This window comes from Euleptes europaea, chromosome 6, assembly GCF_029931775.1.
Source record: "Euleptes europaea isolate rEulEur1 chromosome 6, rEulEur1.hap1, whole genome shotgun sequence".
Taxonomy (NCBI): Eukaryota; Metazoa; Chordata; class Lepidosauria; order Squamata; family Sphaerodactylidae; genus Euleptes; species Euleptes europaea.
In genome coordinates, this window is record NC_079317.1 from 25,039,189 (window position 1) to 25,054,001 (window position 14,813).

A 14,813-nucleotide genomic window follows, 5' to 3' on the forward strand; every position below is an offset into this window, starting at 1 on the left:
TCCCCACTCCTCATGAATATTTTCCACAGCAATATGCTTCTATGTCATCAGCAGTCTATGCAGAAAGACAGCCCAGGGCAAAACAATGTTGGGAAACTTCATCGTCCTGCACCCCACCCTACAAATGTTCTCAGAGGATAACGTATTTAAGTACATGGAACAGCAACAAAATAAATGGGCTATATCGTTTAGTAAGAAGCATTTAATAACCATAAATTCATTAATTGCCACGAACGCCAATTCACTCGATAAGCAACAGGCTTCCTATTTGACTTTGTGAGCCACTGCCCTGAAGGTCGAAGGTCAACATTATTACCTTGTAGTGTTGCCAACAAACCGGAAAGGAAAATGCCCATTTAATTTAGGCTTAATGTGTAGGAATGTGCAGAGGTAAACATGTCAATCTGAAAAATAACACCCCATTAAGCCTCTGTTAAAGGGGCAGGACATTTTTTCCTTCAGATTGTTGGCAACTCTATAACCTTGTTTGTCCGCTACCTTTAGGCAATATGAACCGAGAGGTCATGGACCCTCTGCCTTCTGGGGCTCTAGGGCAGTTTGCCCCTTCCCTCCCTCCCTGCACCCTTGTCTTATATACACGTATTTCCCACCACTTCTCCTCTTACAATAATTGTGGAACTCAGGGAAAAGTGACTCTGACGAGTCATTTAATGAGCTTTATGGGGAGCAGGGATTTGAACACAGGTACTCCCGGTCAAAGATAAACATGCTATCCATTTCCACTCATGCGGTTTACATCCTTGCTTGCCGCTGCACAAAGCACAGCCATGAATGCTTTCTCTTGAAATATTATTCAGTGTCACATGCAAATGTATATCCCTGGTTATATGATGTCACTTGCTTCTTCTTGTTTCTGTTAGTGAATAGTTCTAACCTTCCTGTTTACTTTTGTCAGCGAAAACTACGGTCAACCAAAATGTACTCAGGAAGCAAATCTTTAGCGCAACGAAATCCGTTTGTCCACCACATTTAATCCACATATACAATACTCTGAAAACAAGAATCTTAGCTAAGCAAACCTATGCTTTTAAAAGAAATTACTTCAACTACCAAAAAAACCCAAAAAACCCAATAAGGCTGGTCTGGCAGACAGACATGAGCAGGGTTTTTTTAGCTCCTGAAGAAAAGAGGCTTTAAAAAATAATAAACCTGTACAGGTGGCTTACTAGCCAATTCAACAAGGTGGGCAACTTACCCTAAATGACAACGGGAACCAAAACACGACCCTGAGCTTGCTCTAGTGTGCTGCGGTCAACGTTACTAAATATGGAGAGCCGAGAAAGCTATCTCTCTAGTGCATTACTTGGAACTAAAAATAAAATGAGTCACCATGATTGGAATGCGACGTCTCCAAGGCTCCCAAACTCATTCTGCATGTCCGTGGTGCCATTTCTTATGCACTGAATGGGATCGAATGTTGAAACCTATTACTGTCCTTGTGTCATTTTTACATGGTGCTTAGCTCCTTCCTGTCACTAGCAGAAGGTGACATTTCTGTGTGTTCGTCTACATTTTGAATCCATTAAACTGTAAAGATGGAATTGATGTAAAGGTCATCCAGGATAACCTAGTGCCCTGAGATAGCTTCCCCTTATGTAAGCTAGCAATAATAGCTTTGAGCCATGCCTCATTTCCCATCCTGAGCTGCTTCCACTCCAGGGTGTTTTTCTGTGGAGGTCAGGTTGCTGATGTGATCCTGTGTTAAATCACCTTGGCAATGATGATGCTAGACAGCAGAGGGTAATCCATTTTCTCTCCATTGGCAGAAATGGTTTCCCTTTCACACCTGATGTGCCTTGAAGCCCCCCCCCCCGGCTGTGTTCTCACATGACCATCGGGATTCTCCCACACCCTGCTTTAATTTTTATTAATTTTCAGGAGCATGGGTAACCTGCATAGGAAATAATGCAACACCTTTAAAAACTTTATTTTAAATCTACATCTTTGCAGAGGCATCTCCCCCTCCCTCATCTAAAGGCGATTTTCTTCTTTTTCTAAACTGCATGAGCATTTAACGTTGCACGGGAATAACACAATGGCTTTCAAAAACTTTTAAAACCTTACATGTATTTGCAGAGACACCTCCGATGATCCCCTCCCTTTCCTTAAAAGGCTGGCTAAGCTGTGGGTGACTTTTAAAAAAAAATCCTCCACGAGCACAAGTAATGCCGGATAGGAATAACATGACACTTTTTCACAAGTTCTAAAGAAACCTGACCCAGGTAGCCCAGGCTAGCCTGATCTCATCAGATCTCAGAAGCTAAGCAGGGTCGACGCTGGCAAGTATTTGAATGGGAGACCTCCAAGGAATACCAGGGTCATGACACAGATGCAGGCAATGGCAAACCACCTCCGAACATCTCTTGCCTTGAAAACCCCACCAGGGGTCGCCATAAATCTTTCCACTATCATAAACTGCTGGCCTCCCCATTCTTCCCCCAACCTGGCCTGGGGGCCCATTGCAGACTGGACCAGCCTAGTGGCTACGATTTAGAAGGGAATGCCATCTTGATTTATTATAATATGAAGTATGGAATTTTAAAGTATGTTTTAATGTATGTTTTGATTGATGTTTTATTATTATGTTGTGACCCAGCTTGCTGGGAATGAGGGCGGGATATAAATGCAATAAATGCAAGCAAGCAAGCAAGAAAGAAAGAACGAAAGAAAAAGAAAGGTCAGATGTGACTTGATGGCAAAAAGAAAGAAAAGAAACCTCTGCATATTTACAGAGCCCCCAATGACCCTCCTCTCCTTCTTCACACTGTTTCCCTTCAAACACAAGAAACTGCTCCTGTGATAGCATCCTGGCCAGGAAACACCATTTTTTACAGGTTTAAAATAAAGCAGGGTTTTTTTTTGTGGAAGGAACTGTTAATGGTCTATACATAAAAAGAGGATGACATTGTTTGGAAACATGAAAAAAATACATCATTTGGGTGGCTGAAGCAAGGGGAAATCTTTGGTGTGAAAGCAGCCCTGGTTAGAGACAAGCTATAAATAGCTTAACGTGTCCAGCCGCTAACTCTGACCCTCTGCCACTTGTGCTTCTGCCCTGGTTATTAGTCACTACCAGAATCCCACTTCTTGCAAGTCCCCCAAATCTGACCCAAGGTATACAAACCATAGGTCTTGATGGATATGAAATTCTTCTTGACTACTCTTTCTGTTGTCTTCTGGAGTTTTCCTGTCAAGCAATTTCTGCCACATCTCATCACCTGGCTTTGATGCTACAGCCAAAAGCATTATAATTATTAATTCAGCACTATCCGTCCAAATGCCATGGGTTGGCTCCACTCAATCAAGGATCACATGTGTGTGTGTTAAGTGCCGTCAAGTCGCTTCCGACTCATGGCGACCCTATGAATGAAAGTCCTCCAAAATGTCCTATCTTTGACAGCCTTGCTCAGATCTTGCAAATTGAAGGCTGTGGCTTCCTTTATTGAGTCAATCCATCTCTTGTTGGGTCTTCCTCTTTTCCTGCTGCCCTCAACTTTTCCTAGCATGACTGTCTTTTCCAGTGACTCTTGTCGTCTCATGACGTGACCAAAATACGATAGCCTCAGTTTAATCATTTTAGCTTCTAGGGTCAGTTCAGGCTTGATTTGATCTATAACCCACTGATTTGTTTTTTTGGCAGTCCATGGAATCCGTAACACTCTCCTCCAACACCACATTTCAAAGGAATCTATTTTCTTCCTATCAGCTTTCTTCACTGTCCAGCTTTCACACCCATACATAGTAATAGGGAATATGATGGCATGAATTAATCTAGTCTTGGTGGCCAGAGTCACATCCTTACACTTCAAAATCTTTTCTAGCTCCTTCATGGCTGCCCTTCTCAATCTCAGTCTCAATCTCCTTCTAATTTCTTGGCTGCAGTCTCCCTTTTGGTTGATGGTGGAGCCAAGGAATAGAAAGTCTTGAATAATTTCAATTTCCTCATACTCAACCTTAAAGTTGTGTAATTCTCCTGTAGTCATTACTTTTGTTTTCTTGATGTTCAGCTGTAGTCCTGCTTTGGCACTTTCTCTTTTAACTTTCAGCAGTAGTTGTTTCAAATCTTCACTATTTTCTGCCAATAATGTAGTGTCATCAGCATATCTCAAATTATTAATGTTCCTCCCTCCAATTTTCACTCCACCTTCATCTAAATCTAATCCAGCTTTCCTAATTATATGTTCTGCATGTAGATTGAAGAGATAGGGAGATAAAATACATCCTTGTCTGACACCTTTGCCAATTGGAAACCACTCCGTTTCTCCATATTCTGTTCTAACTGTGGCCTCTTGTCCAGGATCACATGACTCCAGAGGAAAAAATATTTAAAATTCCAGAAATTTTGAAGCCATGGAAAATGGGGAGGGGGTGAAATAAATGCAATACTTTCTTTCATCTCAAGTCTAAACTTATTTTACTGCTTTAACAACATAAAATGCATAATTTGTAGCTAAGCATATAAAATTATATGATCTTGCATATTTACAAACTTTAAAAAGCTACCTCGAGCAGGACTCTAAAGAGACTGAATAGAAATATCCTTAATTAATTGAAAGTATAAATGCTGTCATTTTCTACAAGAAAAGAAATTGTGAGTATACCTAGTACTAAAGAATCAGAGAGAGCTGAAAACTGCTGCACTCTATTCTACCTTAGTACATACATCTTACTTTTTGCTACCTGAGAGGTAGGAAAAGATGAAAGCTAGAAATAGGGAAAAAAGCAAATTATGTAAAAAAGAAAATAAAGTATTATTGGATCAGAAATAGTCTCAAATATGGGCATATCTGAATATGAAGTTAAATTTCAGGACACTGAAAATAGTGAATATAATTCAATATATTACCAACATATATAGCATAGTATATTAATTGTGGACAAAATTAGTCACATTTAAACCATGAGCACATCTTTAAAAGTATGTTGTGAATGTCGCAGCAGTTCCCAAACTTTTTGAGACATGGAGCACTTTTCAGGAGAGAAATTCATCATGGAGCACTAATTTTCACCTAGTACCTGTATGACAGTAGTATTTTCCTCCCCAATCTCTTCATGGAGCACTAGGAGATGTTTTGCTGAGCACCAAGTGCTCCGTGGAGCACAGTTTGGGAACCACTGGTCTACAGTATGCACAGGATTTACTGGGGAAGGGGATTCAGTCATCCCCCAAGTAGCCTTTTGCCAATCTAAGGGCCCTTCCTCCAATTTACGTGGCTCTTCTGTTGCAGGAAAAGCACCACTTAAGCGATAGGAAGGCTCCTTAGATTAGAGGAAGGCTTTGAACATGAGCCAAAATGAAAGGTGGCATTTAAACAGTTGAGCAAATAAATAAGCTTTGCTTGGGGGAGCGGTAGGTTAGGGACAGGGTACACCCCATCATTACTGAATGCTGTCTTATGTACAAATCTTAATACCAAGTGACTAACAAGAGAGTTAAGCAGAGTTACACCTTCAATGGATTTAGAAGACAATGCCAAATTAGAGGGCCAGTGGTGTCAAGAGAGTATCCAACCTGAAGGCATTTCCCAGCCTGAACTAGCTCTTCGCCTCTTGCAGGTGAAGAGCGCACACTCCCCCTCATTAGTCTCTTTCAAGGACATGTGCCCAGGCAGGCTTAACTGGACCATGCGCTGCAGCTGAGCATCTCAGTTGGGAGAAGGGCGGTTCACTCATTCCCTGGAAGGTTCCATGAAGACAGCCCTGTGATTGGTTGTGGGGAGTCAGGAGGTTAGGGCCAGCTTTCTCCATAAGTGTAGCTAATAAGAAAAATAGTCCCTCATTCTTTTCCCCCTTCCCCGCTTCCAGAAAGACACTTGTATTAAGCCCTGGAGACTTTACACCTCCAGAACCAATTACTCTGTGTTAGGACTTTAGTAAGCAGTCAGCAAGTTAGCTTTGTTATTTTTATATGCATCCTGTCATCACTAAATTGTGTGCCTTGTTTTAATATCCTTTTCTAATTTTCTCTAATAATGCTCTTTTACTGTGTGTGTTTACTGATGCCAAACCCAGGTGAGTTTGGTTAGGATACCTCACCATGGCTGCCCTGCCCTGATAAATAGGGTTACCAGGTCCCGGTTTGCCATCAGCAGGAGGCTTTTGGGGTGGAGCCTGAAGGGGGCATGGTTTGGGACTTCAATGCCTAGAGTCCAATTGCCAAAGCAGCCATTTTCTCCAAGTGAACTGATCTCTATAGGCTGGCAGTCAGTTGTAATAGCAGGAGATCTCCAGCTAGTACCTGGAGGTTGGCAACCCTAGTGATAAATGGTCCTGCTTGGTTCTCGGTGGTTCCCTATGAATGGCTGAGGTAGTTCCATCTCAGAAGCTAAGCAGGCCTGCTGGAGTCGTTGTGGTTTCCTGCCCCGCTGCTCCACACAGTTCTTTGCCTGCCCACTTTCCCTGCCTGCATGAGCAGTGGAGCATCAGAGCAAAAGACACAAGTGGGAGATGTTAAAGGGGCAGGCAACTATCTCTCCATATGAAGATCTAGCAGTTTTTGTCCAGCTTCTGGATGGGAACTTATCTAAGGAACCCCTTGAACATTGTACTAAACTCTTCAGAAGGAGGATAGAATACAAATGAAATGTAGTCCCAGGCGGGAGGGGGCAATTCTATTACAAGCGCCCCATTGCAATTAGTTTGTGCAACATTTCATTAAACCGTTATTCATGGAATGAAAGACTTTAAAGCCTGTGGTTATCTGTGAGCTGAACGATGTAGTCGAGAGTAATGCAGAATAATCCAGTTTTCGAGCCGGTAATGAAGAAAGCTGGAGATAAATTGTCTGTTCCCTCGAAAGAATAAAGCTGCCTATTGTCAACCTCTGCCTAGTTATCCCCTTCAATTTCCTCATTAGTTCCCATCTGAATAATACATAGATGCTACTACAGATAGTTTCATAACTCCTCAATTGTTCAAACTAATTTAACTGTCTCTGAATCATGATATGCCAGGGAGCCCATGAATATGCCTAAGCACTTACACACTTCTAAGCTCCAGCAGCTTGCAATGCCAGATATTCAAAGAAATTTATGCACGATTTTTTTTAACCTTTCCAAAAGCAGCAGTGAGTCAAACACTACTGCTCTGCTCGCAGGGACAGTTATCAGAAAATGAGATCGAGCACTTCAGGGTGCATCAGACCAAAATGTAACCCTCATTTTATTTTATCTGGGGTGGGGGCCTGCAAGGTACTGATTGTTAACTGCTGTGGACAAGTATGCGTGTGTTTGTATGACCTCTCTTTGGAACTGCCCATTACCCCTGCTAATGGAGTTGCTGCAGAGAATATAGGAGAAATTTTATCTGCCAGAGGTCTTTTATGCGGCAGGCTGCCTAGAGTATTGTGCAGTTAATGCTGGCTGTGCTCATGCTATCCGTTAGCATTCGAGTTCCCTTCATCTTCTTACCAGCAGGAATTGTGAATATTGGCCTGAAGCAATGTCTTATAGAACAAAATAGCTACATGGAAAGATGCCAGTCATGGAATTAAGGAGGCGCATGTTCCACTTCAAAAATGCATATGGGGAAAAGGCTTCTACCAAAATAATCAAGTCAGTCGAGGGATTGTAGTGTACAAGGTCCCTGGTTCACGTCCTACCTCTTCTGTATAATTTTTAAAACATCTTTGGACCTGAGCCTGATCCAGCCAGGAAGTTTTTACATGGGATTCCACCAAGAAGCTCATACACAACCCTTCTCCTTTATTGTTGGGAGGTAGGGTTTTTGTTTTGTTTTTTGCCATCAAGTTGCAGCCAATTTATGGCGACCCATAGGGTTTTCAAGGCAAGAGACATTATTGGTGCTGGAAAGTAGAAGATACTGATGCAGATATTTCTTTGGCTTGTAAAACAGTCTGGGTGACTTATACATTTAACAATTGGGGATCAACTTACATGATTTTTCTTCTTTAATCTTGTACTCCACCACTTCAGATCCCTCTGCCTGGGCTGGGAAATGAACCGAGAGAAAGAGGTTTTTCAGGTTTTCATCTTTCCTAACAATGAATATCTAAACAGAGAAAAGAGGATGTGTGAAATAATATAGTAATTATTTAAAAGGGCCATTTATAATGTGTTGAACAATAATTGTAAGAACCGAGTCAAATTTCACAATGCAATTACACTTTTATCCAAAATACTGTTGCAACAAGTCAATGTTGGCAGCTTATAAATGCCAACAATTTCTTTTTGGCAGAACAAAATTGATATATTTTTCCACACACACAGAGTCCCCCCTAGAACTGTTCTTTGTCCCTCAGTTTTAAACATACAAATTACCTTAGGTTGCTTGCATGTTTCCCCCAATAGGGCTAATAGGGGGGACATTTGAGGTCTGGAAAATAGCACGAGGAAGGGAAGTTAAAAACTTTCTCTACACCATGGGTTAGATCAGAATCCCCCTGTTATTTAACAATAAAATGAATATCAAATAGCAAAGTATTAATTTCTTGATAACAGGAAGAGCATGTCTGGTAGCTGAGAATGAGGTGTCTGAGAGAGGAACCCGAGGAAAATTTACTCATTTCTGGTTAGTCTGGGTTAAACTGGTCCAGGCTAGATCACAACAATAAGGACATAATTATTTAAGAGGAGCTCTGCTAGACAGAACTGAAGTTCCAGGTGCCAAAGTGGCCATTTTCTCCAGGGGAACTGATTTTTATCGGCTGGAGATCAGTTGTAATAGCAGGAGATCTCCAGCTAGTACCTGGAGGTTGGTTGGCAACACTAGATAGGCCTCATCCATTCTGTCTCATGTTATGTGGTGTGCTGCCTGAGTATAGCCCTCTCTTATGTCTAATAGGCACTGACAGATCGATCTATTCTTCATGAATTTATCTATCTCCTCCATTAAAGACATCTAAGGGCCAAAATAGATGCAACTCTGGAAATCCATGTTAGGATCCCCAGATGTGAAAATGATAAAGTTGCCGGGTCCTTCTTCACCATCGGCAGGAGGTTTTTAGGGCGAAGCCTGAGGAGGGCAGGGTTTGGGGAGGGGAGGGACTTCAATTGCCAAAGTGGCCATTTTCCCCAGGTGATTGGCTGGAGATCAGTTGTAATAGCCAATCTCCAGCTAGTACCTGGAGGTTGGCAACCCTAGAAAATGAGCTGCCAAAAGTAGCCATGTTTTCATCAAATCTAGATCAGGGCTGCAGCATGGGGGGGGGGTTAACTCTCCCACATACCATTTCCCTGTTGGGAAATGCTTCCCATGGCTGCTCTAAGAACTGGGAAGGGAAAAACCAGGTACAGTATATATACCTGGTTTTTTCCTGTCTGCAGCTTGGGGAAGGATTTCCAAAGGTGGAAATGACATCTGGGGGAGGAGTCCCCATGGCTGCTCAGTTTCACATCTGGGGATCTGAAAACAGATTCCCAGCAACATGTCTATTTTGGCCATAAGCTAGAGGATATCACCGTGGCAATGAATTCTGTAAATTAACTCTCCATTGTGTGAAACAATACTTCCTTTCCTCTGTTCTGAACCTGCCAGTGATTATTTTAACTGGATGACCCTGCGTTCTAGTATTGTGAGCGACGGAGAAAAATCTCTCTTTGCTTTCTCCATTCTATTCATAGCTTTATGGGTTTCCCACACTCAGCTAGTCCTTTTCTAACCAAAAGCCTTCCCCTGCACACGCAGACACACTTTAATCATTCCACACAGGAAATCTGCTCCATCGCCTTGATAGTAGAAATTCTAGATGGCTATCACATAAATTCTACCCAAGATAATATGTCCACTGCTCTATCAACGTCAGTATTGGATACTCTTAACTGGCAGCAGCTACTACCAGATCCTTTAAAAAAAAAAAAACAGGAGATTTTTACAACAGTGTTGCATCCTGATATGGCAGAACAATTTCTGGGGAACATGGGGGGAAAAAGTCAAAGTTGCATTTGTCCTGACATTCATCTGTCTGTTTGTGATGCCATCCTCACACTGACACATGAAAGTGCCTTATATTCAATCATGCCATTGGCCCAGCAGTGGCTCTCCAGAGTCTTGAGTAGATGTTTTCCACATCACCTACTACTTGATCCTTTTAATTGAAGATGCCAGGGACCAAATCTTTGTCTTTATATTATCTTCCCCTCCTTCTGTAGCCATGCTAACACTCACTGTCCGACAAACGGTCCTACTAAAGCTTGAGGACGTGACAGTAATGGAAAGGGGAGGGACAAATATAAAAGTCACTTTTTACTCACTTTAAGAGTTTGAGTAAATCTCAAGCCTTTTTTTGGGAGGGGGAAACATTCTAGCCCAGTGGTTCACAAAGTGGGCAGTACCACCCCCTGGGGACCAGTGGGATTACCTAGGGAGGCACTAAGAGGCAAGGGGACAGCAGGGGTCTGCTAGAGGTGGGCTCCTTCAACTGTGTTCACTAATTTACAATAGATCAAGCTATGGCACCATGTTGGCAAATTGGGTGGTACCACTGGATCAAGTTCATCAGTTTTGTTGAATAAATGTCAACTAAAAAGTTTTAATTTGATTTTGAATAGCTGTGCAATTAATTGTTATTGTTTTGAAATTTTATTGTTATTATCTTCTTTAGTGAGTCGTGCAAACCCCTATTTTGAATAATGCTTTTTATAGGATAGGGTAGGGAGCTCTGGGGTTGAGTTTGGGGAACCAAGGGGGCAGTGGCCTGAAAAGTTTGGGAACCACTGTTCTAGCCTAACAAATTGTTTTCTCCTAAAGAGCAGGAAACAGCATTGTTTGAGAGCTGTAGACATACCCCTGCTGGTTCCTTGCAGAGCAGTTCATCAGCCCTTTCCCGAGTGATGCTCAGATGAAGCCAAGCCGGGCATGTTTTGATGAGCTTCTCGAGGAGGCTGATGCCAGGAAGGGAACAGCAATTGCCCTGAGCAGTAGGCTGGCCCAATGGGGTCTTAGTCTCTTCTTCTTTGCCAGTGTCTGTGATAGGCCTGCCAAAAAACACAAGTAGCCTTTAGGAAACAGCCGTGGCTGTAGATATTGAGCAGAGAAATGTTGATTGAGGTATGAATGATATAGTTATTTAGCTGGTACTCAGTTCAGATGTGGCCCCTTCGCATCCTTCAATAGCTGAACTGGATTTGTCAAGGAACAAACGGAAACAGGCTGCTTCCCTGTTCTGTGCCTGTTCTTAGCCAAGAGGCCTCAGTCTACAAGGAATGGTTGCAGGGCATCTGTAACTCTCTTCCTACCTTGGAAACAAAGGAAGAACAGAGTACAGAAAAGGCCAAACTGAGAAGAATAACAAAGTGCTCCTTCAAGGTCACGTCCACAAAATATGTGGTTTCAGCTGCCAGGTCAACTTGAAATCTAAGCAAGACCGTGTGTATAAGTAAGAGAAGAGGAGGAAGAGGAAGTGATGAGAAGGTGTTCTCCATTACTTCATATGTTTTGTACTGAAAGATGGTTTGGGGACACGGTGTTAGAGCCACAAGGAGGATATGAAATTTATTTTTAATTTCACTATTCCATTGTTTCTCATTAATTTACGACTACAACCTTTTTGTTTTGTTTTTCATAAAATTTAGATGAACATTTCTGTATCCCACTGAACCTTCCCTGCAGAATTTCAGGCTCATAGAGGAAACAGTAGCAGTTTCATTAGCACTTAAAGGCAAGAAACATTTATGGCTGTCTCATCTTTGTTTCCCAAGTTTCTAAATGAGATGCTTTTTCTCAGAATTGTACCTTTCTCTGAAGGGGTCATCCCTGGTACATTTCAAGGATACAGAATGAAGGGTTCCAATTTTTATAGGCAATTAAAATTCTAACTTGTAGAGCAGGCAGAGGCAGATGTTTGGTGCCCCCAGTATTAGGCTACTTGAAGAAAGGTATTTGGGACCCCAGGGAAGGAAGGCAGTCAGAATGGCAGGTGGGACAAAGGGGAACATTAGGCAGGCACACAGCAGGACAGAACAGGCATACAAGCTTGTATCTGTTATCCCAAGAAAGGCAGGCTGCAGAGTTGGCAACAGAGGCTTGCATGTGGTACCCCTAAGCAGGCAGGCAGCACAGAGAGCAGAGCTGGCACAAGAAAGGTGGGCAGGGCGGACTTTTGAAATATATAAAGCTGTCACTGAATGGGTTAAGGAACGAGGACCAAACAAACTTCTGAGGGAGAACTAGGGTTGCCAACCTCCAGGTACTAGCTGGAGATCTCCTGCTATTACAACTGATCTCCTGCCGATAAAGATCAGTCCACCTGGAGAAAATGGCCACTTTGGCAATTGGACTCTATGGCACTGAAGCCCCTCCCCAAACCCTGCCCTTCTCAGGCACCGCCCCAAAACCTTCCCGCCGGTGGTGAAGAGGGACCTGGCAACCCTAGGGACAACAGCGTGGCCAGCTGCATTCTGAAAGGAGATATTGACAACTTATGTTATCACAGCTTACTAAAAAGGTCAAAAGAAAGGAAATAGTTTCAAGGTCAGTTGAAGGGCATTAAAGAATGATCCCTCTGAAAGAGAACTTCCAGAAAGAGACACCCACACCCCTCCCACGTTTATCAGCATCACTCTGGCTTGCTTCGGGATGGGATTTCATTTTGTCCATTGTCTGAAATCTATATATCAAACTGTTATTCCCTCAAAGAAAAGGTATTCTGAATGAATCCATACTGGTATCTAACCGTATTTTCAGAATACATCACGGAGGGCAGGTTACGGCAAGCTGGAACTTAATCAAACAAATGTGTTGTTGAGTCCCTATAGAGGCTCCACGCAAAGATCATTAACACTTTAAAAATAAACACTCAAATTGTTTTCTGTCTAAAGTTAGACTTGTTTGTAGATGCAAGGAGCAGGTGGAAAGCCATTTGGAATGACTGACATTTAAAAACCCATCCCTGCCTGCTAAAGCAAGAGAAACAGCTTACCAGATGGATGGCTGACTGTACACCGTGTGCACAAATACACACACGACAGCCCCAGGCAGTATATCAAGAGGGGGAAATTTAGATCAGAGAAATAAAGAGAGCAGATGATCAGCCCTTTCCATGGCTATTATTCCCCTCCTCAGCTGCTGGCCCATTCATGAGGTTCAAAACCCAAGCAAACACACATTTTGAAATGGGGTGGGGGAGTCAAAGCAGGTTGGGATGCAATCTGGAGCAGAGAAATGGTGGCTGGCAGGGAGAGTAGCCCAGGGTTGCCAACCTCCAGGTACTAACTGGAGATCTCCCGCTATTACAACTGATTTCCAGCCAATAGAGATCAGTTCACCTGGAGAAAATGGCCGCTTTGGAACTGGACTCTATGGTATTGAAGTCCCTCCCCTTCCCAAGCTCCTCAGGCTCCACCCCCCAAAATCTCCAGGTATTTCCCAGCAGTTGCAAGATACGGGGGTGATCTGGATTGTGGCCAGACACATTCAATCATCTGCCAGTTCAACTATTGTCTTGCTCATAGGGAGTCATCATGGAAGATGAATGTTTGATACAGACAAATGGTGCATCTGAACAGCTCAAATCTGTCCAATTGTAGAAAAAAAAGATGACTGCACACATATGATTATATACTGCTTTGTTGCAGCTGCTGCCTTTCCCATGCCCCCTCCCTGGCATTTGCCATCTCCACCTCCAACTTAAGGGCACATTGTTAAAAGCAAAAACAAAGTTTGCCATTTTTGTGTTGAAACTTACTACTTGGGTGTCTCGAAACCCCTAACACAGTAAACCCTCTCCCAACCTACAATCCTAATCCAAACTGCCCACCCCCCTGCACCACTGCTATTTATAAAGGACAAAGTGAAAGCTCTGCACATAGAAGCCCTCACATATTGTTTAATTTGTTACTCAGAGACTTGATATAGAATCAATACAATATAGATGAGGCTTCCTTTTCAAGCTCACATTCCAATACAAATGCAGAAGGATGGTTATTAGAAGTAACAAAAAGGCAGAGGAATTTCTGCATAGCTTTGATGCCAGGGACAGAAACGGGAACTGGAACTAGAGTACCGGAACTGCAGATGCAAGCCCAGGTAGAAGACGAAAGAATGGACAGATGTTTTGCAGGAGAATTCATGTAATTAATGTTGCAACGGTAAGTATAAATAGCAACTGATGTAGGTGTAATGGGCCATTAGAAGAAAGACTGAATGAGAACTTAATTAATTGGGTGCTTATTCTTAGGCAAATTTGAAAGGTAAGGGGGAAGTGTATTTATGGGACACTGGGTGTAATTAAGTGCTTATCTACAACCATCAATGGATTATTGTTGAAAGGAGGAAAATCCAAAAGAAGATGCAGACAATTTAATAATACAAGAAACATATATTAAGTCTTGGATGCTTCCTACACTAGCTGCTCAGAACGAGCTAAGTAAAAAGGGCCCAACAGATAATATTTAAGGCTCCTTCGAATAACAAGCCAGCCAAGCAACACTCCAAAGCCTTGAGAAAAAGGAAATGTGAAATCCCCAATCATGCCTTGTGTCTTTCTCATCTTTGGCAGTCGCTTTGAGGCAATTTTCAAGCAGTTTGCAGTAACCCCGTGAGCAAACTGAGGCAGACAACCTTTAAAAGCAGCCAGTTTGCTTCAGTCTCTTAATTAGGAGAGTGCTTGGTGGACTTAGGTAAGTGTTTACTATCAGCCCATTCCTGAGAATGGGGCTGAAAGTGTATAGGAGGTGGCGTAACCTGGCCGCCAGCGTAAATGCATGTAATCACGTGAGGCCAGTCCCACCAGCAGCCAAACGCCGCGGGACTGCGCTTCTCTCCTCTGCCAGCGCGGCCTCTCCGTGGCACTGGCAACGGCGCGGAGAGGCCACGCCGGTGCAGGGGGGTGTTCC

The 14,813-nt window shown here is 42.8% G+C and overlaps 1 protein-coding gene across 1 annotated transcript in view; it reads right to left on the bottom strand.

The window, feature by feature from the left end:
- The window catches only part of RIN3 (Ras and Rab interactor 3), a 91,425-nt gene that overhangs the window by 51,797 nt on the left and 24,815 nt on the right, over positions 1–14,813 (bottom strand). Inside the window, exons 2-3 of the mRNA XM_056851834.1 lie at positions 10,766–10,955; positions 7,917–8,031 (exon numbers count right to left, since the gene is read on the bottom strand). Of these exons, the coding sequence (XP_056707812.1) occupies positions 7,917–8,031; positions 10,766–10,955 (305 nt within the window). The remainder of the gene's footprint in view (positions 1–7,916; positions 8,032–10,765; positions 10,956–14,813) is intronic.